A 26,887-nucleotide genomic window follows, 5' to 3' on the forward strand; every position below is an offset into this window, starting at 1 on the left:
CTCCATTAGGGAGAAGCCCCCCAGTAGGTAGGTATGTAATCCCCCCACCTTTACGTAGATGCCCCCAGTAGGTAAGTAGATATGTAGGGAATCCTTCCAGTATGTAGATGGGTAAGGAATCCCTTTACCCCTTCCCCAATAAGTCAATCTATAGGTAGATGCCCCTAATAGGCCCCCGTCCACATTACATTTGCCTAAAGTAAGCCACCTACTAGTTAGTGTAAACTAAAACTGGACTGTGAAAGCTGGTGGGAGTTTAGGTTGGTAGAGATGGGCAAACAGCAGTCAGAGACAGTGACACAGTTCAGACGCAGGGCTTGTTCTGCTTTTTATTTTCAAACAGAAAATACAGTTGTATTCATATTGGCACAAAACAAAACCTGCTTGTCTAGCACTAACTAATCACTTTAAGTTGCCCTCACTATACAGGTGGCTTACTACCAGGAGCCCGACAAAACAAACTTTAAAATGTGTTACCTCAGACAAACTGATTCAGTAGAGGAAAGCAAACCTAAGGACTTAAAGGGGTACTCCGGTGCTTAGACATCTTATCCCCTATCCAAAGGATAGGGGATAAGATGCCTGATCGTGGGAGTCCCGCCCCCATGTGACATCACGCTGAGTGCCCATGTGAGGTCACACGGGGGCGGAGGCGTGACGTCACACGCTGCCGGCCCCGTGATCAACAGTAATCAGACCCTGAGCGAACACGCTCCGGGGACTGATTACAAACGGGGTGCCGCATGCAAGATCACGGGGGTCCCCAGCGGCGGGACTCCCGCGATCAGGCATCTTATCCCCTATCCTTTGGATAGGGGATAAGATGTCTAAGCACCGGAGAACCCCTTTAAGGTCAAGTTCCTTACACAGCCTCTCTGTTACCTTTTTCTTTTCTTTTTTAGCCCAGTAACAATCTGGCTTCAGCACCTCTGCTGATCTCGGCTACTGTGAACCAACCCTACCAACCTTGTGATGCCACTGGGCGGCACTCTGGTTGTATTCCAAGGTACAGGGAGATGGTTCCCAAGCCTTCCTTATAAAGTTTCATTTCTTATAGCTCTTCAAGGTCAGATTTATGGTAAATGGGTTTATTTGACCTTCATCAAATCATTTACAGATGGCGTGCTCAGTTTCCCTGAGAGACTAGTTTTATATAGCAGTCTCATATCTTTTCCTAGCCTCAGTAAAGAAAGATAAAATTCTTAACAAGCCATGGAGAACGTCATGCTCAAAATATTATTAAGTGTGTATCCAAACGGATGAACAGACTCTATGCAGGAAGCCACCGTCATGTCCCACGCATCCACAAAGCCCACATTCATCCCTACAAAGACTTCCCTTAGCACCAGGTATTGGGTATAACCGTGGAAGTCACCAACCCTCTCTGGAAGAGTAGCAAATTGTCTGGTGTTTTCTGTCTTGATGATGACTTTGGTATCCGGACTCCGTAGGAACAGACGTTCAACGGCTCTGCGGATGTTTATAGCTCGTCTGATGTAGAGTGTTAGTGGAAACTGTCTAAAATGTTGTCCCATACTAATAACAAAGATGGTGTCTTTCCCTCCGCCACGTTGATCGATCTGACGACTTGTGTACATGTCCTCTTTAAAGTAATAGAATCCGAAGCTTTCCAGTGGAAAGCCATGTCTCTTGTAGGAGACATAAATGTCTTTATCCATGTTCAAAGCTTCTAGTGTTTTCTGCCAGGAATGCCATCCGCCCTCATGAAAACGGAAATATTTAACAACTGGTGGAGACAAAACGGTGGTCGCAATGAATTACAGATTATGTTTAGTTACTTATTAAATGTTACAACTGTTACAGTTTTATTCATATAATTATATTACACTATTACTGAAAATAAGTCTCTGGACCCATGTTGTGCAGCTAACTACTGACCCCTTCTCTAATCTCTATTTCATCTCTAAACTCCAGGAATTTTAGGTCTACTGCCATCTATTCCACTATCTCTCTGATAACTGTCTTGTCTGGTTTTAATACTTTACACTCTTAGGGTAGGGTCACAAACAGCGCATCCGCTGCATATTTCACACTGCGGATGGGCTGACGGCAGTCAATGAGGAACGGCAGAGTGAGCTCCCTGCTGTGGCCGATAGCTCTGTGTAGGACAATGGTAACTGCTGGCAGTCACAAGCGGACACACAGAGCTATCCGGCTGCAGTATGGAGCTCGTTCTGCCATTGCTCTGTGACTACCGCCAGCGCATCCACAACATAAAATATGCTGCAGATGTGCTGTGTGTGACCCTACCCTTACTTACAATTTGCTCTTACTAGTTACAAATGATCTTCTGACAGCTAAATTTAAACACCACTACATTCTGTAGATTCTTCTTGATCGCTCTGCAGCATTTCACACTGTAGATCACCAACTCTTAAACAGTATGCTCTACTCTCTATTCGACTCTGCTCTCTCCTGGTTTTCTTCCTTGTTTAGAGTATTATTTTCCGGCTCTACTTCTCCTCTTGAGTATTATTGTAATGTTCACCTTCTAGTCTGTGCAAGATGCTCCCTGGTTTGGTAAGGGTTACAGATCCCAGCCAGTGAGCTTAGAGAGCGGGTTATTTAATTCCAGATAACTTGCATTAAGCGCTGCTGATTTGGTTTGAATTCACTTCTCACTTTATCTCTGTATGTTCACATGCACTTTGTGTTTCCCATGGCATTCTGTCCTGTTATGCTTTTAGCCTTGTTAAATATTCTGATATTCTTGTTACTATGTGTACCTGGTCGTGTTTAGTCTGTCCTGTTAGTATATCATTGTGTATTGTCTGTTGGTGTGTGTTCACACCTGCTTTTATGAATCTGTATAGTATCTGTCCCCATGTTAGATGTATTTTGAGTTTCCTTCAAGGCTAGTTCCTGTTCACACAGTGGTGCGCCCTGTAGTTTGGAGCCTATTTGGATTTGGAATTTATGTCCCTCCATGATTGGAGTTTGGGTTTATAGTGTTATCCAGTTTCTCCTATGGTTAGTTCTATTTCCTGAGCTTCGCTTTGTCCCTAACTTAGAAGTCAGTTTGTTTGTATCTAGTGTGTATCTTGTTGTTGGTCCATGTTCAGACCAGTTGGTCTTTGAGCGTTTGTGTCTGTTCTTGTCATTCTAGTATTTGTATATCCTTGAGTTATAAAGTGTCTGTCTTTAGTCTAACCTTGTTCATCCCCTGCATTCCTGGATATATCTAACCGTATATAATTCCTAGTTTATCCCGTCTTGTTCATATTTTCTTATCTGCCGTTTATCTTGTTTTGATTCTTAGGCTGTTGGCTGTACACTATACTGTATTCCTTATACTGTGTTTCACTGATGTCTGTTTTGTGCTACTTTGCAGTTGTATTCCGTATTCTTCTGTATTGACTGTGTGTCCCTAACTTGTACAGTTCTTGTTTACTATGTTGACCATAATGCCCCTACACTTTAGATAGGAAGGGAATGGTACCCAGTTGTAAATGCCATTAGGGCAGTTGAGCAAGTAGGCAGGGAAAAAGGTTTGGGGTCAGCTTAGGGCTTATTCTTCCCTGCCTTATGTGACTTTACGTGACGCACGCTCAACCTTAACAATTATTTGCGCTACTCTTTACCTTTTCTTACTGTTGGGACTCCAAGGGGATCAGATCAGCCCATGTTGGAAAAATTAAGGTGTGATATATGATAACACCAACTTTTTAAATTTTGCGCTCCTGCTATGCACACTGTGCCTCTTGATTAATGTTGGAGTACATTTACATGCAACTTTTGAAAGCCCTGCTGCACACAGATTTGTGCTGGCCCGGCGAACCTTGATACATGTATCGTCACATGTACTGGAGATAAGTTATGATGCTATGCTGGACGACAGTCCTCTCACCAGCCAAGCCAGAACACCCTGCTCTGTACTTATAAGGGGCAACACCCCCAAACAGCAGAGAGAATTTTGGCTTGGCATTAAATCCAAATCATTTTCTGAGACTCTGTAACTGGAGCTAAGGGTCAGGGGTTGAGGTCACTATTTAGGGGGCATATATAAGGGGCAAAGAGTGAGGTCAGTATATAGGGGCATATAGTAGGTGGAAATTGTAAGGTCAGTACTGTACAGTATATAGGGGGCAGAGGGTGAAGTCAGTGCAGTACATTATACTGTATATAATGTATATACACAGTACTGACCTCACCCTCTGTCTCATATATACTGTACAGTATTGCATAGGGGGGCAGGGGATATTGGGGCAATGTGTTTAAGACTTTTAATACTCAAACATTTAATACTCACTATCTGATCCAGGATACACAGGAACTGGATTTGTTATATGATCTATCTACACAGGCAAACATCATAGCTCACATAATGAATCCTTCAGTAGAGGGGGACACAGGTGACACTTACTCTTGGTTCCCTCAGTTAAGTGTATGATGTACTGACGTAGCGTAGAGTCTCCGATGAGGAAGAGCTTCTTCCCCTGTAGACATTCAGTGAAGTCATCCTGTGTTTTATAGACTGTCATCTCACAATAATCCGGGTGCCAGGTGCGGTTGTAGAAGTGTCCACTGGGGACGGGAGAGCTCATCCCTGTCTGACATTTTGGCTTTGATGTTGATGAATAAGCTAGAAAAATGATTATAATAATAACTAGTAGTTGGGTGAACAGTAGACCTCTATCTAGCTACCTCATATCTATCTATCTAATCTAATATCTATAGATCTGCTGCATAACTATTTCACTATCTTTCTGTGTATCCATCTTATACCTATCTATCTGATATCTATTTATCTATCTCATATCTATCTAATTTCATATCTGTCTATTTATTGCATGTCTATAGATCTCATATGTATCTACCCATATCTATCTATCTATCTATCTATCTGTCATATCTATCTACTTATATCTATATATCTATCTATCTTTATTAGAAACACAAAGTAGAAACAAAGAGCACTAGGCACTGCTTGCTGTATCTGTAGTCATGGAAGTCTAGGGTTAAATCTTGCTAGCTTCTGTGTGGGGTGCAGATTCTCCTAGCAAACAATCATAGATATTAACTGTATCGAATAGATTCGAGAAATGCACTCACCACAACGTAGGGTATGCTGTATATTGCTGGTTTCTTTATTGAAGCCCAGATTAGACACGGTATACAACTCTTGCTGCTAGACAAGGATACGGCGGGGAGGACGGGAGTGATCCTCCCCGCTGTATCCTTGTCTAGCAGCAAGAGTTGTATACCGTGTCTAATCTGGACTTCAATAAAGAAACCAGCGATATACAGCATACCCTACGTTGTGGTGAGTGCATTTCTTGAATCTATTCGATACAGTTCATATTTATCTATCTTTATATTTATTCTTCTCATATCTATATATCTTTATATTTATTCTTCTCATATATATCTACTTATCTATCTCTATCTATCTATCTACCTACTTATAACTTACATCCACAATCCGTAATGACTATGGTCTTCAAACCTTTGGCCATTTCCACACCAATATTGGACCTTTAAGAAATTAAGAAAAAGACAGTTATCCATGAATTATTGCACAAACAACTGTAAGAAAAAAATCTATATAAATATTGTATTTTATTGTATATTATTGCTGGACTGAAGGTCTTTCCATTCATGGGAAAAAAAATCAATGGTCTAACTCTTTAACTTTTGCCTTCTCAGTGGTAGTTTTGAAAAAGTGGCTGGCTGAACCAAAGCTTTCAGACCATGGTGCTAAAGGGTCATACTGCCCCATACTTCAAGTTATCTAAGTCCTCTTTCTCAGAGGGTTCTGGAATAATGTGAAAAAAGGGCCAGTTCCTTGTACCTTAGAAATTAGGCTGTACATGCAAGGAGCTCACCAAGCACTTTGAGATACTAATGTTATAAGTTTCAGTGTACATGGATTGGTCATCATCCAACCTTTTCATAGCTCATATCCAGTTGTTGTACTCAAAAGAAGGCATGGCCAGTGGCAGAGATGAGCGAGCTGAATCTGGCGAACCCAGATTCGATCGAAACTTCAGGATTTTGCTGTCTCGAGCTTATACCGATTTGGCTTGCGCAAGCCAGTAAATAGCGTGAAAAACCTGAAAGCATGTTTTTGTTTTTTTTGTCAGGTGGAAGAAGCAGAGCGGGCAGGGGGCGGGGACATCTTAATCACAGCCTCTGAAGGGCTCATCTTTTGCTACAACAAATCCACAGCCTTTTTCAAGGCTCATACCTGCATATACCTGAATTGAGTTGTGTTCCTGAACTATCTCCAGTAAGGTGCATTGATCTGTACCACTTACCCACAAAGCGTATTCAAGTGGCACCTATATACCTATAAGGCCTGTCAACAAAATAGTGAATAAAATAGATTTCCAGAAACACCTTCAGTACACATTGTGCTGTCATCCCTACCACCCAAAAAGCATGTTTAAGTTACACGTATCTAGCCTGTAGTGTTATATGGTTCTGGTGCATTTAATATTGTTCAGCAAACACCTTCAGTACTCATTGTGCTGTCTCCTCTGCCACCCAAAAAGCGTGTTGAAGTTACACGTATCTAGCCTATAGTGTTATACTTTTCTGACACATTTAATATTGTTATGCAAACACGTTCAGTACTCATTGTGGTGTCTCCTCTGCCACCCAAAAAGCATGTTGAAGTTACACGTATCTAGCTTGTAGTGTTATACGGGTCTGGGGCATTTCATATTGTTCAGCAAACAACTTAAGTACTCATTCTGCTGTCATCTCTGCCAGTCAAAAAGAGTGATAAAGCTACACGTATGTAGCCTGTAGTGTTAATACAGATCTGTTGCATTTCATATTGTTCTGTAAACACCATCAGTACTTATTGTGCTGTCATCTCTGCCAGTCAAATAGCGTGTTGAAGTTACACGTATGTATCCAGTAGTATTAATATAGGTCTGTTGCATTTCATATACTTCTGAAACACCTTCAGTACTCATTGTGCTGTCATCTCTGGCACGTATCTGGCCTGTTAACACAGTTTTGTTGAATTTCATATTTTTCCGCAAACATCTTATATCTTTCTAGTTGTGTACATGAAAACACACATAATACTAAAAAGCCTGTGCATTCCAAACACATTAGGCTTCTAAAGTGAATTTATTTTTTTTAATTTTGGTTTTATTAAACGTGCCTTATATGTACCTTTATATATGAAAAACACATTTCAAAGCATTGAAACTTAAAGTTGACAAGTAGGTTGGTGAAAAATCTGCCAAAAAAGATAAAATGATCCCATAAAAAAAATATGTCTGGTAAAGGAATTGTTTGTTCCAGATGGCCTGTTTTCTCATCTCTGTCTTTGCCCCCTTACTGCTACGCAGAAGGATAGCACTGGCCACGAGGAGGAGTTAGGAGTTACCAGATGCAGGAAAGCAGGCACGGTGCTGTAGCTGTGGAGAGAAAGTAAGGCACAGGCAGGGTCCAAATTGGGGAATTAGGCATCTCCATCAGCACCTCATGTATCACATAGCCTGGGTAGAAGTATACCTAGTCCACCAATGCCTGCTCTCTGCTGGCTACAGGTAACTCTACCTCACCACCATCTGCTGTATGCTGGCTACTACTAGTAACACCAATCCACCATCACTCTACTTCCATCCAGGCCTTTACGTACACAAATCATCATCCACCATAAAAAGGGATAATTTTTGGGACACTTGGAAAAATCCATGTCATCTTCTTCACTTGCTAGACTAACAACCTGTTGCAACTCCGAAAAAGAGAACATTTTTTGCACGCTGGGATAAAACCATGGCATCTTCCCATGCCTCCTTGTGCATATTAACACAAGCAGGCATCTATTTACAACCAGGGATACTTTATGCCGCTTTATTTTGGTGTGAATAAGCCCTAGAAATAGGTGAGCTGTAATTGCTACCATGGGTTACCGCAAGTCGTCATAACTGAACCTTAAAAACACTTTAAAACTACTTGAATTCACTGCTAACAGTGTAAGAGTTGTAAGGCAGTGTTATATACATGTTTAGGGGCTATTTTCATTGCCGGTCGAGTCTGACCGTACTTGAGATTTCCGAAAAGTTCTGTGAACCAAACTTTTCAAAAGTACGCTCAACTCTAGTCAGTGGCATACCTGGTTAATGCCTAGGTTGATGCCGGGACCACTTGTGGCTGTATTAGCTTCAGCAAAAAGGGTAATTGAACCTGGAACCTTGCAGGTGCCTAATGGCCTGGAAAGGTCGTTTGTTGGGGGGCCTTTCTCCTTGAGTTAGGAAAAAAAAATGAAGGGTTTGACTTTTTATGGCCAGCTGACTGAAACTTGGAATTGGTATCTATTGGGCAGATTGCAATTATTATGTTCTAGGCATTACCCAGAACCTGGAGGTAGATTTTAGACCATACCTTGCAAATAGTGACCCCTCCCCCTCGGTAAGGTAGGACACTCGAGGATCCACAGCTCTCATATCATGTAAACATTCACAGGAAATGTTCTTAGGTTTAATACAGTAGAAGGCCTCTTCATAGAACTTATCTTTGTACTCACAAACCTCTTCGGTTGTGTTCAATTGAAAGTGACAGTCTGTGATAGCTTCCTTACCAAGGCATTCATATTTTCCATTGAAACCAAGTACCCCTAGACTGGCATGTCGTGCTCTCCAGAGGGCTGCAATCCCTTCACTGGGATGCATCAGTTGAATGGACACCTTGGTTTTATTACTGTCCACCCAACGCAATGGAAAGTGCACATGGTAGGATCCATTATGAAAGTCTTCAACCCTCCCAGACACAGCAGCTCCGAGTTTGTGAGAAAAGAGTCGTGATCTTATGAAGTCTCCTCCATAGGTTTTCCTGTCACCCAGATGATCGTACATATCAACTTGTACCACAAGGTCTTCTCCAAGACAGTAATGCTCCCTCCTGTTGACTATGGACACCTTACTGATTTTCGCACTTGTACTTCTATTAAAAAAGGTGAATGTAACATTTGGGATGATTCTTTGGATTTTGTTGAAGACTGAATTTATTTCAGACTGAAGATCAAACGATCTTGGCCGTGGAGCTGCTGCTTTATTCGGCTGGAAGGTGAAATTAATTCCCATGACTGGACCAAAACAATTTCCCATCAAGTGTTTTAGGGAATCCTGCAAATATGAAAGAAGAAGGCTTAAACACTATTGTGAAAGTTAATTTAGGATGTGCATTGTGGCATACAATCTAAGGCTTCTTTCACACTACAAAATTACTCAGTTTTAAAGTTCCGTCTGAAAATCGGCAATAAAACGGCAGTTAGAAAATCCTATACGGCCGTTATATTTTCCTAATAGCCGTTTTAACCCGTTATTGCCCATTATTAATAACAAACGTTATTTTGTGATGGACGATAGTAACAGGAGAATTAGTGCATGCACTATTTCTCCCGTTCATTCGCCCGTCACAAAATAAGGGCTGTTATTAATAACGGGCAATAACGGGTTAAAACAGCTATTAGAAAAATCCCATAGACTATAATGGGTTTTTCTAACGGCCGCATAGGATTTTGTAACTGCCGTTTTACTGACTATTTTCAGATGGAACTTCGAACGGATCTTTAAAACTGAGTAATTTTGTAGTGTGAAAGGGGCCTAAGGGTGCAGATTTTATTCTTGGTCCACAAGTAACGTGCATCAAAATCCACAACAGCTCATTACTACCAGATTTAATGACAGATTTTTGGCACAATTAAACTCAATGGAGAAAATCTGCACACAGTGCATAGCAGGTAAAATTCCATGTGCAAAATTTCTGCAGGTTGTAAAATCTCATCTGTTTGGCTGGTACCATAATCTGTTGTGGATTTTACCTGTGCGCATCCAGTGAACTGTATAGAACAAAAATCTGCACAATGCACCTATTATGTTGTGGGTTTTCACATTTGTGCAAGTTTACTGCAAATTTGCATAGGAACGTGTCAGGAAGTAGCTTGCACATTTGTCTTGCTGATTTTTGCAGCAGATTCTCTACTTGTGAACTTAGCCTTTGAGCTGTTTTCTTCCATCCTTTAGAATGTCACTGAGTTTAAAGGGAAACTCTCATTAAAACTAATTTTGCTATTGCACTCCTTATGGTAAATAAAAAATATTTCTAATATACTTTGTTTAACCCCTTAAGGACCAAGGACGTACCGGTACGTCCTTGGTCCTGCTCTTCTGATATAACGCGGGGTTACACAGTAACCCCGCGTCCTATCACGGCGGGCCCAGCGTCATAGTGAAGCCGGGACCCGCCTCTAATAGCGCGCAGCGCCGATCGCGGCGCCGCGCGCTATTAACCCTTTAGCCGCGCGCTCAGAGCTGAGCCGCGAGGCTAAAAGTGAAAGTGAAAGTTCCCGACTAGCTCAGTCGAGCTGTTCGGGATAGCCGGGGCTAATCGCGGCATCCCGAACAGCTGACAGGACAGCGGGAGGGCCCCTTCCTGCCTCCTCGCTGTCCGATCACCGAATGACTGCTCAGTGCCTGAGATCCAGGCATGAGCAGTCATGCGGCAGAATCGTTGATCACTGGTTTCTTATGAGAAACCAGTGATCAATGATGAAGATCAGTGTGTGCAGTGTTATAGGTCCCTATGGGACCTATAACACTGCAAAAAAAAAGTGAAAAAAAAAAGTGAATAAAGATCATTTAACTTCTCCCCTATTAAAAGTTTGAATCATCCCCCTTTTCCAATAAAAAAAAAAAACACAGTGTAAATAAAAATAAAAATAAACATATGTGGTATCACCGCGTGCGGAAATGTCCGAATTATAAAAATATATCATTAATTAAACCGCTCGGTCAATGGCGTGCGCGCAACAAAAATTCCAAAGTCCAAAATAGTGCATTTTTGGTCACTTTTTATATCATTTAAAAATGAATAAAAAGTGATCAATAAGTTCTATCAATGCAAAAATGGTACCGTTAAAAACTTCAGATGACGGCGCAAAAAATTAGCCCTCATACCGCCCCATACACGGAAAAATAAAAAAGTTATAGGGGTCAGAAGATGACAATTTTTAAACGTATTAATTTTCCTGCATGTAGTTATGATTTTTTACAGAAGTCCGACAAAATCAAACCTATATAAGTAGGGTATCATTTTAATTGTATGGACCTACAGAATACATATCAGGTGTCATTTTTACCGAAAAATGTACTACGTAGAAACGGAAGCCCCCAAAAGTTACAAAACAGCGGTTTTTTTTCAATTTTGTCGCACAATGATTTTTTTTCCCGCTTCACCATAGATTTTTGGGCAAAATGAATGATGTCATTACAAAGTAGAATTGGTGGCGCAAAAAATAAGCCATCCTATGGATTTTTAGGTGTAAATTTGAAAGAGTTATGATTTTTTAAAGGCAAGGAGCAAAAAACGAAAATGCAAAAACGGAAAAACCCCCGGTCCTTAAGGGGTTAAAAAAAATGAAGTTTTCTATGTTTTATTTGTGCTTAAAAAAGCTCCAGAGCACATTTTCCCCCATCTTATACACAGACTTAGGACCGAAGCCCAAACACAGGAAGTGCAGCCTGGAGTGCTGAAGGGGGTGTGTCCAGCCTCATCCAATCATAGCTCCTCTCATACTTAACTGCCATATGCTGTTGGTTGGACCCCCCCCCCCCCCCTCAGCACTCCAGGCTGCACTTCCTGTGTTTGGGCTTCGGTCCTAAGTCTGTGCATAAGATGGGGGAAAATGTGCTCTTGAGCTTTTTTAAGCACAAATAAAACAGAAAACTTAATTTTTTTTAAACATAGTATATTAGAAATATTTTTTATTTACCATAAGGAGTGCAATAGCAAAAATTTGTTTTAATGAGAGTGTCCATTTGATTAAATGTTATTCCCATTCTGGATGATTCAATTGCCATTCACTATGGATAATTGTGATAATCTTGGAGGTGCTGGTCATCTTCCTGGAGGTGTTATCCCTGAAGTTGTCAGCACCATTAAAACAATTGTATAATTATTCCCAGGATAATTGTAGAGCGACTGCAATATGTAATAGTCAAGATTGACATCCTTAGATAGATTTATCCCCTTAAAGGGGTACTCCGGTGAAAACCTTTTTTCTTTTAAATCAACTGGTGCCAGAAAGTTGAACATATTTGTAAATTACTTCTATTAAAAAAATCTTAATCCTTCCAGTACTTATTAGCTGCTGAATGCTACAGATGAAATTCCTTTCTTTTGGAACACTGATGACATCACGAGCACAGTACTCTCTGCTAACATCTCTGTCCATTTTAGCAACCGTGCATAGCAGATGTATGCTAAGGGCAGCATGGTGGCTTAGTGGTTAGCACTGCTGCCTTGCAGTGCTGGGGCCTTGGGTTCAAATCCCACTAAGGACAACAATAAATAAATAAAGACTTATTATTATTATAATAACGTCAAATAACATCAGCAGAGAGCACTGTGCTCGTGATGTCATCAGAGAGCTTTCCAAAAAGAAAAGAATTTCCTCTGTAGTATTCAGCAGCTAATAAGTACAGGAAGGATTAAGATTTTTTAATAGAAGTAATTTACAAATATGTTTAACTTGCCGGAGCCAGTTGATTTAAAAGAAAAAAGGTTTTCACCGGAGTACCCCTTTAAGGACTCAGCATTTCTCACTTTTTGCATTTTTGTTTTTTCCTCCTTACCTTTTAAAAATCATAACCCTTTAAATTTTTCACCTAAAAATCCATATGAGGGCTTATTTTTTGCGCCACCAATTCTACTTTGTAATGACAATACCGTAGTCATTTTACCCCAAAATCTATGGCAAAACATCAAAAAAACATCAAAAAAATTTATTTTGCAACTTTTGGGGGCTTCTGTTTCTACACAATAAATTTTTCGGTAAAAATGACACATTATCTTTATTCGGTATGTCCATATGGTTAAAATGATACCCTACTTATATAGGTTTGATTTTGTCGTACTTCTGGAAAAAATCATAACTACATGCACAAAAATGTATATGTTTAAAATGTCCTCTTCTGACCCCTATAACTTTTACATTTTTCCGGGGATGTATGAGGGCTAATTTTTTGCGCCATGATCTGAAGTTTTTATCGGTACCATTTTTGTTTTGATTGGACTTTTTGATCGCTTTTTATTATTATAATTTTTTTTGTATAAAAAGTGACCAAAAATACACTATTATGGACTTTGGATTTTTTTTATGTGTCCACCATTGACCGTGCAGTTCAATTAATGATATCTTTTTATAGCTCGGACATTTATCCACGCGGCGATACCACATATGTTTATATTTATTTTTATTTACATAGTTTGTTTTTTTTTAATGGGAAAAGCAGGGTGATTCAAACTTTTATTAGGGAAGGGGTTAAATCACACTTATTAACTTTTTTTTTTTTTTACACTTTTTTCTTGTAATGTCATAGCCCCCATAGGGGACTATAACAAGCAGTACACTGATTGCCAGCACTGATCAATGCTATGCCATATAATTGCATTAGTCAGTGTTATCGGCGGTCGATTGCTCATGTCTGGATCTCAGGCTTGGAGCAATCAATCGCCGATTGGACATGCAGGAGGCAGGTAAGGGACCCTCCTGATGCATCCTAGCTGATCGGGACACCACGGTTTTGCCACGGTGGTGCCGATCAGCCCGACTGAGCCTGGAATGCTTTTTTTTTACTTTAGACGTGGCGATCAACTTTGATCGCCATGTCTAAAGGGTTAATAACACACGTCATCGCGATCGGTGACTTCCGCTATTAGCCACATTCCCGGCTACCGTTAGCTGCCGGTACCGACCTAATATGACTGCATGACCCCGCATTAAATCGTGGGAGCGGGTGCCCTGCATCCTTACGGAGTTAATAGGATCCCTATTTATGTATAGGGAGCCTTGCTTAATAAGTAGATGGAAGTAATTTTGGCAAGGAAAACCACTATAGTACATTGTGGCAAATGGTTGTGCAAAGTTTGTATAGAAATGTCCTTTAAATAATTGTTTTATTATCTAATAAATTATATATGATTTATTATTTCATAATTTTATTTCTGTGTGTCCAACTCTCCACTTTCCTTTCAGGTCAACATTAAAGGGGTACTCCACCCCTAGACATGTTATCCCCTATCCAAAGGATAGGAGCTAACATGTCTGATGATGGGGGGTCCAGCCGTTTTGACCCGCACGATCTCCGGGCTGATGCTGCGGCGTTCATGAGCATGGAAGCCTGGGGCTTCCGTGTTTGTGATATTACCCCCTCCATTCATGGCCATAGACATGAATAGAGGGGGCGTGGCGTGACGTCCCAGAAGTCCCAGACTTCTGCGTTCATGAACGCAGCAGCACCGGCCCGGAGACGAAGCAGACAGGCTCCCTGTCTGCTTCAATGGGTGGAGAGATCGCTTGGTGGGAGAGAGATCAATCTGCAACTAATGCAACAGCTGTAGGCACCCTGATTGAAAACCACAGGTCTTTTGAATGGATGCAGCTCATTTATGTTTAAATGGGTGGGGTGGCTGATGTGTGGGAGGGAGGAAAATGGAATTATGTGATTTGTAGTCAAAAAAAGAAAACTCAAACAGGAAATACCAGTTCACAAAAAGCTAGCCACAGTGTTACAGTGTTATGGTAATCTCACAACATAGCCATTTATCCCCAAGACAAGCGCAGATCCTTCCTAAGCATGTCCATTACTATCTGTCAGGTAGGTACTAAAATAACCTTATGGTGGTTAACCCCTTTAACTGTTACTTAGAATGGTCTGTACTACTAATTCTCTTAAATATGTGATATTGTAATTTTGTTATTTATACAATAAAGAAATACAGTGTAAGCCATCGACCAACCAATTTAAGACTCTCCAGAGATTAGCTGATGATATGTTCCTCACCTGGAATACACTACTGTACCAGAGGAAACTCAGCAGGAAGATGGCGGCAAACAACACTGGTGCAAAGGACTTGTTTCTCACCAGAGCCATCGGAGAAAAGGCAATGGTGCCCTGTGTGAAAAATCAAGATTATACAATTTATAGATTATACAGTATGCATACATTACTGTCTGAATGTTAACAGTATACAGGGCCAAAATGATATCACCATAGCATGCTAAAATAATGCCAACATGCTGTGCTAAATACCACTATACAGTGCTTAAACAATTCTGCCATATAGTGCCCAAAAAAACGGATGATTTCTAAATAATACCACCATGAGATGTCAAAATAATACCATCACGAGATGTCTAAATAATACCACCACTCAATTCCAACCCAACGCTGCTTTACCAAAATAACATGTTAAAATAACCAATACTGTTATACAGGTCCCGAATAATAGCACCTAACATGGTTCAAATATTACCACCATACAATCAATGTTTAAAGAGTGTGAACCATGCAGTAGAATAGGGAAAAGATCAGTGCAGGCACTGCACGCAGTTTTTTACTAGCAGTCTTAGTATGGGAGCGCAGGCGGTAGAGGTGTCAGCTTATCGGGTGGTGCTCATTTGTAGAAAATCGCAGCATATGCATACAGTTCAGTATATAGGAGAACAAAGGCACTCACCCAGAGCTGTGAACAAACTTCTTCTTTATTTCACAGCACTGGGTGAGTGCATATTTTCTAAACTAAGTCAGATTATATTCCCTAACTACTACTAACACCCCTCCTGGTCTTAAAAAGTTTTCCGAGCTTTAAAAAGCTGTGTATTATACCTTTCCCCTTGCTCACATTGTGTGAGCTCCTGGAAGGAGAAAGTGGGTGTTCCCCTGCAAGTGCATTGTCACTGAAGCCTGCGAGAGCTGTGCCTTTCCTGACTTGCGGCAGGGAACAGAACAGAGCCACCCAGTGGCCACATTAAAAACATATAAATGTTGGAACTCAACATTACACACGTGGGACCGCCTGTACCAGCAGAGCAAAGCTGTGACTGACTTACTAATGCAGCAGACATATGATTTTTGGAGTCACTGTGACTTTCAGCTCAGACATTGGAAGCTTATCAGAGACACCTGTCATGTGCTCAGGCCTTTTGAAGAGGCAGCAAGATTTGATAGCAAGGACAACAGTAGAATTACTGATGTTATGCTGCTGATATTCCTTCTGGAGCAAACACTCCAGAAGGAGTGATGATAATGCAAGGAGGGATGGAGGAGGGTTAACATCTGGCTGGCAGCAATATAAATGTTCTTCTTGAGGAGGGGTTTGATGAGGTGGATAAAGAAGTGGGACCTGAGGAGGATTTGGAATCAGTCGTAGGGATAGAGGACAAGGAACCTACACAAGGTGAAAGTGATGATGATGTTGACGAGGACTATATTGACCAACCTTGGCAGTATAGGACAGAGGTAGACCAAGCCAGGCCCTTGGAAAAGCTAACAAGGATGGCTAGCTGAATGCTTTTGTACTTGCGCAGTGACTGGCATATTGAAGGAAAGAGATGAGTATGTGATGAAACTTACTCTTGAACCCTCGGTATAAAGCCAAATTGGGGTATTTACCAAGTGCACCGAATTTAGCAACCCCCCCTTGATAGTATGATAAATGTGTCGCCCTTAAAGGGGTACTCCGGTGAAAACCTTTTTTCTTTTAAATCAACTGGTGGCAGAAAGTTAAACATATTTGTAAATTACTTCTATTAAAAAATCTTAATCCTTCCTGTACTTATTAGCTGCTGAATACTACAGAGGAAATTCTTTTCTTTTTGGAATGCTCTCTGATGACATCACGACCACAGTTCTCTCTGCTGATGTTATTATAATAATAATAACGCTTTATTTATTGTTGTCCTTAGTGGGATTTGAACCCAAGTCCCCAGTGCAGCAGTGCTAACCACTGACCCACCATGCTGCCCTTAGCATACATCTGCTATGCATGGTTTCTAAAATGGACAGAGATGTCAGCAGAGAGCACTGTGTTCATGATGTCATCAGTGTTCCAAAAAGAAAGGAATTTCCTCTGTAGCATTCAGCAGCTAATAAGTACTGGAAGGATTAAGATTTTTTAATAGAAGTAATTTACAAATATGTTTAACTTTCTGCCACCAGTTGATTTAAAAGAAAAAAGGTTTTCACCGGAGTACCCCTTTAACCATCTCAGGACACAGGGCGTATGGATACGCCCTGCATTCCGTGTCCTTAAGGACCGAGGGCGTATCCATACGCCCGTGGGAAATCTGGTCCCCACCGCTAGCCGGTTGGGGACCGGAGCCGGATGCCTGCTGAAATCATTAAGCAGGCACCCCGGGACATCGCCCAGGGGGGTCCTGAGACCCCCCCATGTCGGCGATCGGAGAAAATCGCATGTCAATTCAGACATGCGATTTTCTCCAATTCCGGGCTGATCGGGTCTCTGTTGACCCGATCACCCAGAAAATAGGGCTGATCGGAGTTGTCAGCAACAGCCCCGATCAGCCTAAGGGATAGGAGTGAGGTCGCAGAGCTGCGATCTCCTCCTATCCCCTGCCATTAGTCAGAACAGAGTTCTGACCAATGGCAGCGCAGGACAGGGGGTTGCCATGGCAACCCCCGTTCTGCCTGCCTCTGGAAGTCGAGGGGATCTGGGAAGAAGATGGAGGCCGTACCTGCAGGAGAAGATGCCTGGGGATCTGGGATCTTCGCTGGAGCCTGCTGGATCCTTGCTCAGGTAGGGAATCGACGGTGGGGGGAATTGAAAGTGAAAGTAAAACTATCTTTACTGTGGCAACCACTAGGAAGGCCAAACTGCAACTCCCAGCATGCCCAGACAGCCAAAGGCTGTCTGGGCATGCTGGGAGTTGTAGTTTTGCAACATCTGGAGGGTCACAGTTTGAAGACCACTGTTACAGTGGTGCCCAAATGGTAGCCCTCAAGATGTTGCCAAACTACAACTCTCAGCATGCCTCGACTGCCCAGGCATTCTGGGAGTTGTAGTTCTGTAACATCTGTCCCTTCAGATTTAGCAATTTTCATGAAATTTTTGAAAATTGCTGCTCTACTCTGAAGCCCTCTAATTTTTTCAAAAAGCAAAAATATGTTCATTTTATGATGCCAACATAAAGTGGACATATTGTATTTGTGAATAAAAATAAAATTTATTGTGAATATCCATTTTCCTTACAAGTAGAGAGCTTCAAAGTTAGAAAAATGCTAAATTATCAAAATTTTTATGACATTTTGGGATTTTTCACCAAAAAGGATGCAAGTAACGCCGAAAATTTACCACCAAAATAAAGTAGAATATGTCACGAAAAACAATCTCAGAATCAGAATATTCGGTAAAAGCGTTTTCGCGTTATTAATTCGTAAAGTGACAGTGGTAAGAATTGAAAAAAAGGGCTCAGTCCTTAACCCCTTAAGGACGCAGGACGTAAATGTACGACCTGGTGAGGTGGTACTTAACACACCAGGACGTACATTTACGTCCTAAGCATAACCGCGGGCGTCCGCCATTAACCCCTCAGGTGCCGGGATCAATACAGATCCCGGCATCTGCGGCAGTTCGCGATTTAAATGAACGATCGGATCGCCCGCAGTGCTGCTGCGGGGATCCGATCATTTAGAACGCCGCACGGAGGTCCCCTCTCCTTCCTCCGTGCGGCTCCCGGCGTCTCCTGCTCTGGTCTGTGATCGAGCAGACCAGAGCAGAAGATCACCGAAAACACTGATCTGTTCTATGTCCTATACATAGAACAGATCAGTATTAGCAATCATGGTATTGCTATGAATAGTCCCCTATGGGGACTATTCAAGTGTAAAAAAAAATGTAAAAAAATGTAAAAGTAAAAGAAAAATCCCCTCCCCCAATAAAAAAGTAAAACGTCCGTTTTTTCCTATTTTACCCCCAAAAAGCGTAAAAAACATTTTTTATAGACATATTTGGTATTACCGCGTGCGTAAATGTCCGAACTATTAAAATAAAATGTTAATGATCCCGTACGGTGAACGGCGTGAACGAAAAAAAAAAAAAGTCCAAAATTCCTACTTTTTTAATACATTTTATTTAAAAAAAATTATAAAAAATGTATTAAAAGTTTTTTATATGCAAATGTGGTATCAAAAAAAAGTACAGATCATGGCGCAAAAAAGGAGCCCCCATACCGCCGCTTATACGGAAAAATAAAAAAGTTAGAGGTCATCAAAATAAAGGGATTATAAACGTACTTGTTACGCCTAGCGCTCCGGGTCCCCGCTCCTCCCCGGAGCGCGTACGGCGTCTCTCTCTCCGCAGCGCCCCGGTCGGTCCCGCTGACCGGGAGCGCTGCACTGTCATGGCCGTCGGGGATGCGATTCGCACAGCGGGACGCGCCCGCTCGCGAATCGCATCCCAGGTCACTTACCCGTTCCCGTCCCCTGCTGTCATGTGCTGGCGCGCGCGGCTCCGCTCTCTAGGGCGCGCGCGCGCCAGCTCCCTGAGACTTAAAGGGCCAGTGCACCAATGATTGGTGCCTGGCCCAATTAGCTTAATTGGCTTCCACCTGGTCCCTGACTATATCTGACCTCCTCCCATGCACTCCCTTGCCGGATCTTGTTGCCCTTGTGCCTAGTGAAAGCGTTTTGTGTGTCCTAAGCCTGTGTACCAGAACTTCTGCTATCCACCCTGACTACGAACCTTGCTGCCTGCCCCGACCTTCTGCTACGTCCGACCTTGCTTCTGTCTACTCCCTTGTACCGCGCCTATCTTCAGCAGCCAGAGAGGTAGAGCCGTTGCTAGTGGATACGACCTGGTCACTACCGCCGCAGCAAGACCATCCCGCTTTGCGGCGGGCTCTGGTGAAAACCTGTAGTGACTTAGAACCGGTCCACTAGCACGGTCCACGCCAATCCCTCTCTGGCACAGAGGATCCACCTCCTGCCAGCCGGCATCGTTACAGTAGATCCGGCCATGGATCCCGCTGAAGTTCCTCTGCCTTATATCTCTGATATCAGCACGGTGGTCGCCCAGCAATCCCGACAGATCGCCCATCTAACCCACCAGCTGTCGGAAGTGTCCACCATTGTGCAGCAACTTCAGTCGCAACTTCTGCAGCAATCATCTCCTCCGCCAGCTCCTGCACCCCTTCCGCAGCGAGTGGCCACTCCTAGCCTCCGCCTGTCCTTGCCGGACAAATTTAATGGGGACTCTAAGTTTTGCCGTGGCTTTCTTTCGCAATGTTCCCTGCACTTGGAGATGATGTCGGACCAGTTTCCTACTGAAAGGTCTAAGGTGGCTTTCGTAGTCAGCCTTCTGTCTGGAAAAGCCCTGTCATGGGCCACACCGCTCTGGGACCGCAATGATCCCGTCACTGCCTCTGTACACTCCTTCTTCTCGGAAATTCGAAGTGTCTTTGAGGAACCTGCCCGAGCCTCTTCTGCTGAGACTGCCCTGCTGAACCTGGTCCAGGGTAATTCTTCCGTTGGCGAGTACGCCATACAATTCCGTACTCTTGCTTCTGAACTTTCCTGGAATAATGAGGCCCTCTGCGCGACCTTTAAAAAAGGCCTATCCAGCAACATTAAAGATGTTCTGGCCGCACGAGATACTCCTGCTAATCTGCATGAACTCATTCATCTAGCCACTCGCATTGACATGCGTTTTTCTGAGAGGCATCAAGAGCTCCGCCAGGAAAAAGACTTAGATCTCTGGACACCTCTCCCACAGTCTCCATTGCAATCTGCGCCTAGGCCTCCCGCCGAGGAGGCCATGCAAGTGGATCGGTCTCGCCTGACCCTGGAAGAGAGGAATCGCCGTAAGGAAGAGAATCTTTGTCTGTACTGTGCCAGTACCGAACATTTTTTGGTGGATTGCCCTATCCGTCCTCCACGTCTGGGAAACGCACGCTCGCACCCAGCTCTCGTGGGTGTGGCGTCTCTTGATGCTAAGTCGGCTTCTCCACGTCTCACGGTGCCTGTACGGATTTCTTCTTCAGCCAGCTCTTCCCTCTCAGCCGTGGCCTGCCTGGACTCTGGTGCCTCTGGGAATTTTATTCGGGAGTCCTTGGTGAATAAATTCCGCATCCCGGTGACCCGTCTTGTCAAGCCACTCCACATTTCCGCGGTCAACGGAGCCAGGTTGGATTGCACCGTGCGTTTCCGCACGGAGCCCCTCCTAATGTGCATCGGACCTCATCATGAGAAAATTGAGTTTTTGGTCCTCTCCAATTGCACTTCTGAAATTCTCCTTGGACTACCCTGGCTTCAACACCATTCCCCAACCCTGGATTGGTCCTCAGGGGAGATCAAGAGCTGGGGTACCTCTTGCTTCAAGGACTGCCTTAAACCGGTTCCCAGTACTCCCTGCCGTGACCCTGTGGTTCCTCCTGTATCCGGTCTCCCTAAGGTCGTTATGGACTCTGCCCGCCTTAAGAAGTGCCTCTCCCCCCCTCCCAGTCCAGTCAGTCAAGCCTCGGTGCCTCCTCGTGGCCCTCGTCCTGGTGTCACACTGCCCCGTGCCAGGCCTCGCCCTCTGCCCTCCCTCCCCATTCCCACTCCTGCTGTACTGCCTGCCGTTGAGGAATCCCTCCATCCTTTCCCGGTGTCCTCATCCCAGGGGGGGCAGTTACCGGACAAAGAGAAGGGGAGACCTAAGGGGGGGGGGTACTGTTACGCCTAGCGCTCCGGGTCCCCGCTCCTCCCCAGAGCGCGTACGGCGTCTCTCTCTCCGCAGCGCCCCGGTCGGTCCCGCTGACCGGGAGCGCTGCACTGTCATGGCCGTCGGGGATACGATTCGCACAGCGGGACGCGCCCGCTCGCGAATCGCATCCCAGGTCACTTACCCGTTCCCGTCCCCTGCTGTCATGTGCTGGCGCGCGCGGCTCCGCTCTCTAGGGCGCGCGCGCGCCAGCTCCCTGAGACTTAAAGGGCCAGTGCACCAATGATTGGTGCCTGGCCCAATTAGCTTAATTGGCTTCCACCTGGTCCCTGACTATATCTGACCTCCTCCCATGCACTCCCTTGCCGGATCTTGTTGCCCTTGTGCCTAGTGAAAGCGTTTTGTGTGTCCTAAGCCTGTGTACCAGAACTTCTGCTATCCACCCTGACTACGAACCTTGCTGCCTGCCCCGACCTTCTGCTACGTCCGACCTTGCTTCTGTCTACTCCCTTGTACCGCGCCTATCTTCAGCAGCCAGAGAGGTAGAGCCGTTGCTAGTGGATACGACCTGGTCACTACCGCCGCAGCAAGACCATCCCGCTTTGCGGCGGGCTCTGGTGAAAACCTGTAGTGACTTAGAACCGGTCCACTAGCACGGTCCACGCCAATCCCTCTCTGGCACAGAGGATCCACCTCCTGCCAGCCGGCATCGTTACAGTACTAATTTGGTTAAAAAGTGTGTGATTTTTTTTAAGCACAACAATAATATGAAAGTATATAATAATGGGTATCATTTTAATCGTATTGACCCTCAGAATAAAGAACACACGTCATTTTTACCATAAATTGTACGGCGTGAAAACAAAACCTTCCAAAATTAGCAAAATTGCGTTTTTCGTTTAAATTTCCCCACAAAAATAGTGTTTTTTGGTTGCGCCATACATTTTATGATATAATGAGTGATGTCATTACAAAGGACAACTGGTCGCGCAAAAAACAAGCCCTCATACTAGTCTGTGGATGAAAATATAAAAGAGTTATGATTTTTAGAAGGCGAGGAGGAAAAAATGAAAACGTAAAAATTAAATTGTCTGAGTCCTTAAGGCCAAAATGGGCTGAGTCCTTAAGGGGTTAAGGGGTTAAGCAAAACCAAAGCAAAAAAAAACAAAACACTAAGACTTCAAAACTCACTTACAAAGACAACAATGATATATCTCCCCATATATGTAGTAATATTCAGTCACTGTATGGTGCTATTATTCAGTCACTATATAATGGTATTACTCATTTAACCCCTTAAGGACATTGGACATCAATGTACATCCTGGTGCCCTGGTACTTAATGCACCAGGATGTACATTTATGTTCTGTACATGAAGCGAGCATAGGAGCTGCGTTCGCTTCATGCACGGCAGGTCCTGGCAGAGTCATGATGGTCACCAGTGGTTTTCTTTTAAATTTCCCTCTCCAAATAAGAATTTTTTGGGTTTGCGGTACATTATAAAGTACAATCGGTTGCGCAAAAACAACAACAAGCTCTCATATGGGTCTGTGGATGGAGGAAAAAACTAAAATGGAAAAATGAAAATTGGCTGTGACCTCATGGGGTTTAGATATGGTGGTATTATGAGGTATTATTTAGTCACTATATAGTGGTATAACTTATTTAAGATATAGTGGTATTATGTGGTAATATTCAGTCACTATAAGGTGGTGTTACTCATTTAAGATATAGTGGTATTATGTTGTAATATTCAGTCATTATATAGCAGTATTACTCATTTAAGATATGGTGGTATTATGTGGTAATATTCAGTCACTATAAGGTGGTGTTACTCATTTAAGATATGGTGGTTTTATGTGGTAATATTCAGTCACTATAACATGGTATTTCTCATTCAAGATATGGTGGTATTATGTGGTAATATTCAGTCACTATAAGGTGGTGTTACTCATTTAAGATATGGTGGTTTTATGTGGTAATATTCAGTCACTATAACATGGTATTTCTCATTCAAGATATGGTGGTTTTATGTGGTAATATTCAGTCACTATAACATGGTATTTCTCATTCAAGATATGGTGGTATTATGTGGTAATATTCAGTCACTATAAGGCGGTATTGTTTCAAATTAATTTAAAAAAAATGTGCACAGAGGGAGATGCTGTAAAAACATCCATTCAATAGCACATAGGACAGAGCTGGGGTGTTGCAACGGTGTAGCAGAGTCTGGTGGTATTAACCCTGTGGGGTAAGGTGTTATTAACCCATGATTTGTCGTTATGCCAGGGTGAGGTTGTTTTCTGTATAAGGCCCTACCGACAACCGGCCCAAAAAACGGCAGGAAATAATGGAATGTCCACAGCAGGAATTATGAGATAACTGGAACTTTTACTTAAACTTCTTATAGAACAGTCTTTACAATTATGAAGTTTCTCTAGAGGCAACCGGGATGCAGGATACCTCGCAGGCTTGCTGGGACTTGTAGTATTGAGATTTATGCAGGCCACTGTGCTACTAATTATATGCTTGAGTTGAATAGTAGTCACTAGGAATTGTAGATAGAGCTTGATAACTCACATTTTATAGTGGCCGCAGGTTCCTTAGGCTTTGGCCTAGTTGAGATGAATTGAGTATATGCTGAGATTGTGCTTGCTTTGGATCCAGGAAATAAGAGAGTGAATTTAGAGACTACAGCCCCTTATATACTAGGGAGGCTGGACTAAAGCCCATTGGTTGCAATCCCTGTAGGTCCTGTACCCAGGGAACTCTGGGTACATCACATGACAGTATCACATGAAGATCCTATACATTTTAAGCATTTGTACAACCTTATAGATAATAGACAATATGTACAATACAGTGGGGATCAAAAGTTTGGGCACCCCAGGTAAAAAAAATGTATTAATGTGCATAAAGAAGCCAAGGAAAGATGGAAAAATCTCCAAAAAGGCATCAAATTACAGATTAGACATTTTTATAATATGTCAAGAAAAGTTAGATTTTATTTCCATCATTTACACTTTCAAAATAACAGAAAACAAAAAAAATGGCGTCTGCTAAAGTTTGGGCACCCTGCAGAATTTATATGCACTGCCCCCTTTGCAAAGCTGAGACCTGCCAGTGTCATGGATTGTTCTCAATCCTCATCTGGGAAGACCAGGTGATGTCAATCTCAAAGGTATTAAATGCCCAGACTCATCTGACCTTGCCCCAACAATCAGCACCATGGGTTCTTCTAAGCAGTTGTCTAGAAATCTGAAACTGAAAATAGTTGACGCTCACAAAGCTGGATAAGGCTATAAGAAGATAGCAAAACATTTTCAGATGTCAATATCCTCTGTTCAGAATGTAATTAAGAAATGGCAGTCATCAGCAACAGTGGAAGTTAAAGCAAGATCTGAAAGACCAAGTAAAATATCAGACAGAACAGCTCGCAGGATTGTGAGAACAACAATTTAAAACCCACGTTTGACTGCACAATCCCTCCAGAAAGATCTGTCAGACACTGGAGTTGTGGTACACTATTCCACTATAAAGAGATACTTGTACAAATATGGTCTTCATGGAAGAGTCATCAGAAGAAAATCTCTTCTACATCCTCACCACAAAAATCAGCGTTTGAACTTTGCAAATTAACATATAGACAAGCCTGATGCATTTTGGAAACAAGTTCTGTGGACCGATGAGGTTAAAATTGAACTTTTTGGCCGGAATGAGCAAAGGTACGTTTGGAGAAGAAGGGGAACAGAATTTAATGAAAAGAACCCCTGTCCAACTGTTAAGCATGGGGTGGATCAATCATGCTTTGGGCTTGTATTGCAGCCAGTGGCACAGGGAACATCTCACGAGTAGAAGGAAAAATGGATTCAATGAAATTTCAGCAAATTTTGGATGCTAACTTGATGCCATCTGTGAAAAAGCTGAAGTTAAAGAGAGGATGGCTTCTACAAATGGATAATGATCCTAAACACATCTCGAAATCCATGGGGGATTACATCAAAAGGCATAAACTGAAGGTTTTGCCATGGCCTTCACAATCTCCTGACCTCAACATAATTGAAAATCTATGGATAGACCTTAAAAGAGCAGTGCGTGACAGACAGCCCAGAAATCTCAAAGAACTGGAAGACTTTTGTAAGGAAGAATGGGCAAAGATACCTCAAACAAGAATTGAAAGACTCTTGGCTGGCTACAAAAAGCGTTTACAAACTGTGATACTTGCCAAAGGGGGCAGTACAAGATATTAACTCTGCAGGGTGCCCAAACTTTTGCAGTTGCCATTTTTTTCTTTTCTGTTATTTTGAAAGTGTAAATGATGGAAATAAAATCTAACTTTTGTTGACATATTATAAGAATGTCTAATCTGTAATTTGATGCCTTTTGGAGATTTTCCCATCTTTCCTTGGCTTCTTTGTGCACATTAATACAAATTTTTACCTGGGGTGCCCAAACTTTTGATCCCCACTGTACATTTACAATGCATTTATATAAGGTGTAACTGATGAGCAAAGGGGAAGAAGCCCTGCAGGAGAGCCCTATGGACTGCAGGGACTCTTCCTGAGGGGACTTAAGGCAGGAAGAGGACGGGGTCCTGTACCGGGACACCACACATGATTAGCTTAGATACAATGGGGGAGATTTATCAAAAACTGTGCAGAGAAAGAGTGGTGCAGTTGCTCATGGCAACCAATCAGATCACTTCTTTCATTTTGTGAAAAATGAAAGAAGCGATCTGATTGGTTACCATGGGCAACTGCTCCACTTTTCCTCTTCACAGGTTTTGATAAATCTCCCCCAATGTCTCTCTACAATGACTAGGCCTAAACATGTTCTTGTGGTTGTAATTATCCTCATTTTACAGATCACAGTAAATGCAGGTAATCCCTTTAATACTAGTATACCAGGGACATGCGTTACTTAGAATCTTTAGGATTTATTACCCTTTTCCAATTTGTACGTATTTGTTAGTTTGTTTAAAAAGTCAAGAAAAGTTCAGTTTGTGACAACTCTGGTGTTGATACGAGATCGGATGGTCACCGGTTATATTGCTTCATGCAAGTTCTTAAAATTGCCCCGGCTTACGTGATCCAACAAGTTGTTTAGTTTATTAGAGGAGCGGCTGATGTCAGTCACACAGTGCGGGGGAGGGGGAGAGGATGTAATTTTTGCCACTCGTCTACTCGTCGGATCGGAACACTCCATATAGCCTGAGATGGCTGATACCAGGGAGCAACAGATTTCAGCGTCAGCTTTCAGCTACATAGATATGAGATACTTTGCAGTCGGTGTGAAATTTCAGGTATGCAATATAGAAACTATAAAAGGACATGTAATACTTTAAAACTTCATAATGGTACAGTAAATGGTTTACCATTACATCAAGTCTCTTACATGGTC

General features: G+C 42.7%; 1 protein-coding gene across 3 annotated transcripts in view; it reads right to left on the reverse strand.

The window, feature by feature from the left end:
• Positions 1-279: 279 nt before the first annotated feature.
• The window catches only part of LOC130273105 (NXPE family member 4-like), a 35,962-nt gene continuing 9,354 nt past the window's right edge, over positions 280-26,887 (reverse strand). The window contains exons 3-7 of one of the 3 annotated variants that reach the window (XM_056519369.1): positions 14,829-14,939; positions 8,368-9,107; positions 5,435-5,496; positions 4,385-4,603; positions 280-1,747 (exon numbers count right to left, since the gene is read on the reverse strand). In XM_056519369.1, coding sequence (XP_056375344.1) covers positions 1,203-1,747; positions 4,385-4,603; positions 5,435-5,496; positions 8,368-9,107; positions 14,829-14,939 — 1,677 coding nt within the window. In that variant the 3' untranslated portion in view covers positions 280-1,202. The remainder of the gene's footprint in view (positions 1,748-4,384; positions 4,604-5,434; positions 5,497-8,367; positions 9,108-14,828; positions 14,940-26,887) is intronic. The other 2 variants (XM_056519370.1, XM_056519371.1) reach the window with 2 other exon arrangements.

Source organism: Hyla sarda, chromosome 5 (genome assembly GCF_029499605.1).
Source record: "Hyla sarda isolate aHylSar1 chromosome 5, aHylSar1.hap1, whole genome shotgun sequence".
NCBI lineage: Eukaryota > Metazoa > Chordata > Amphibia > Anura > Hylidae > Hyla > Hyla sarda.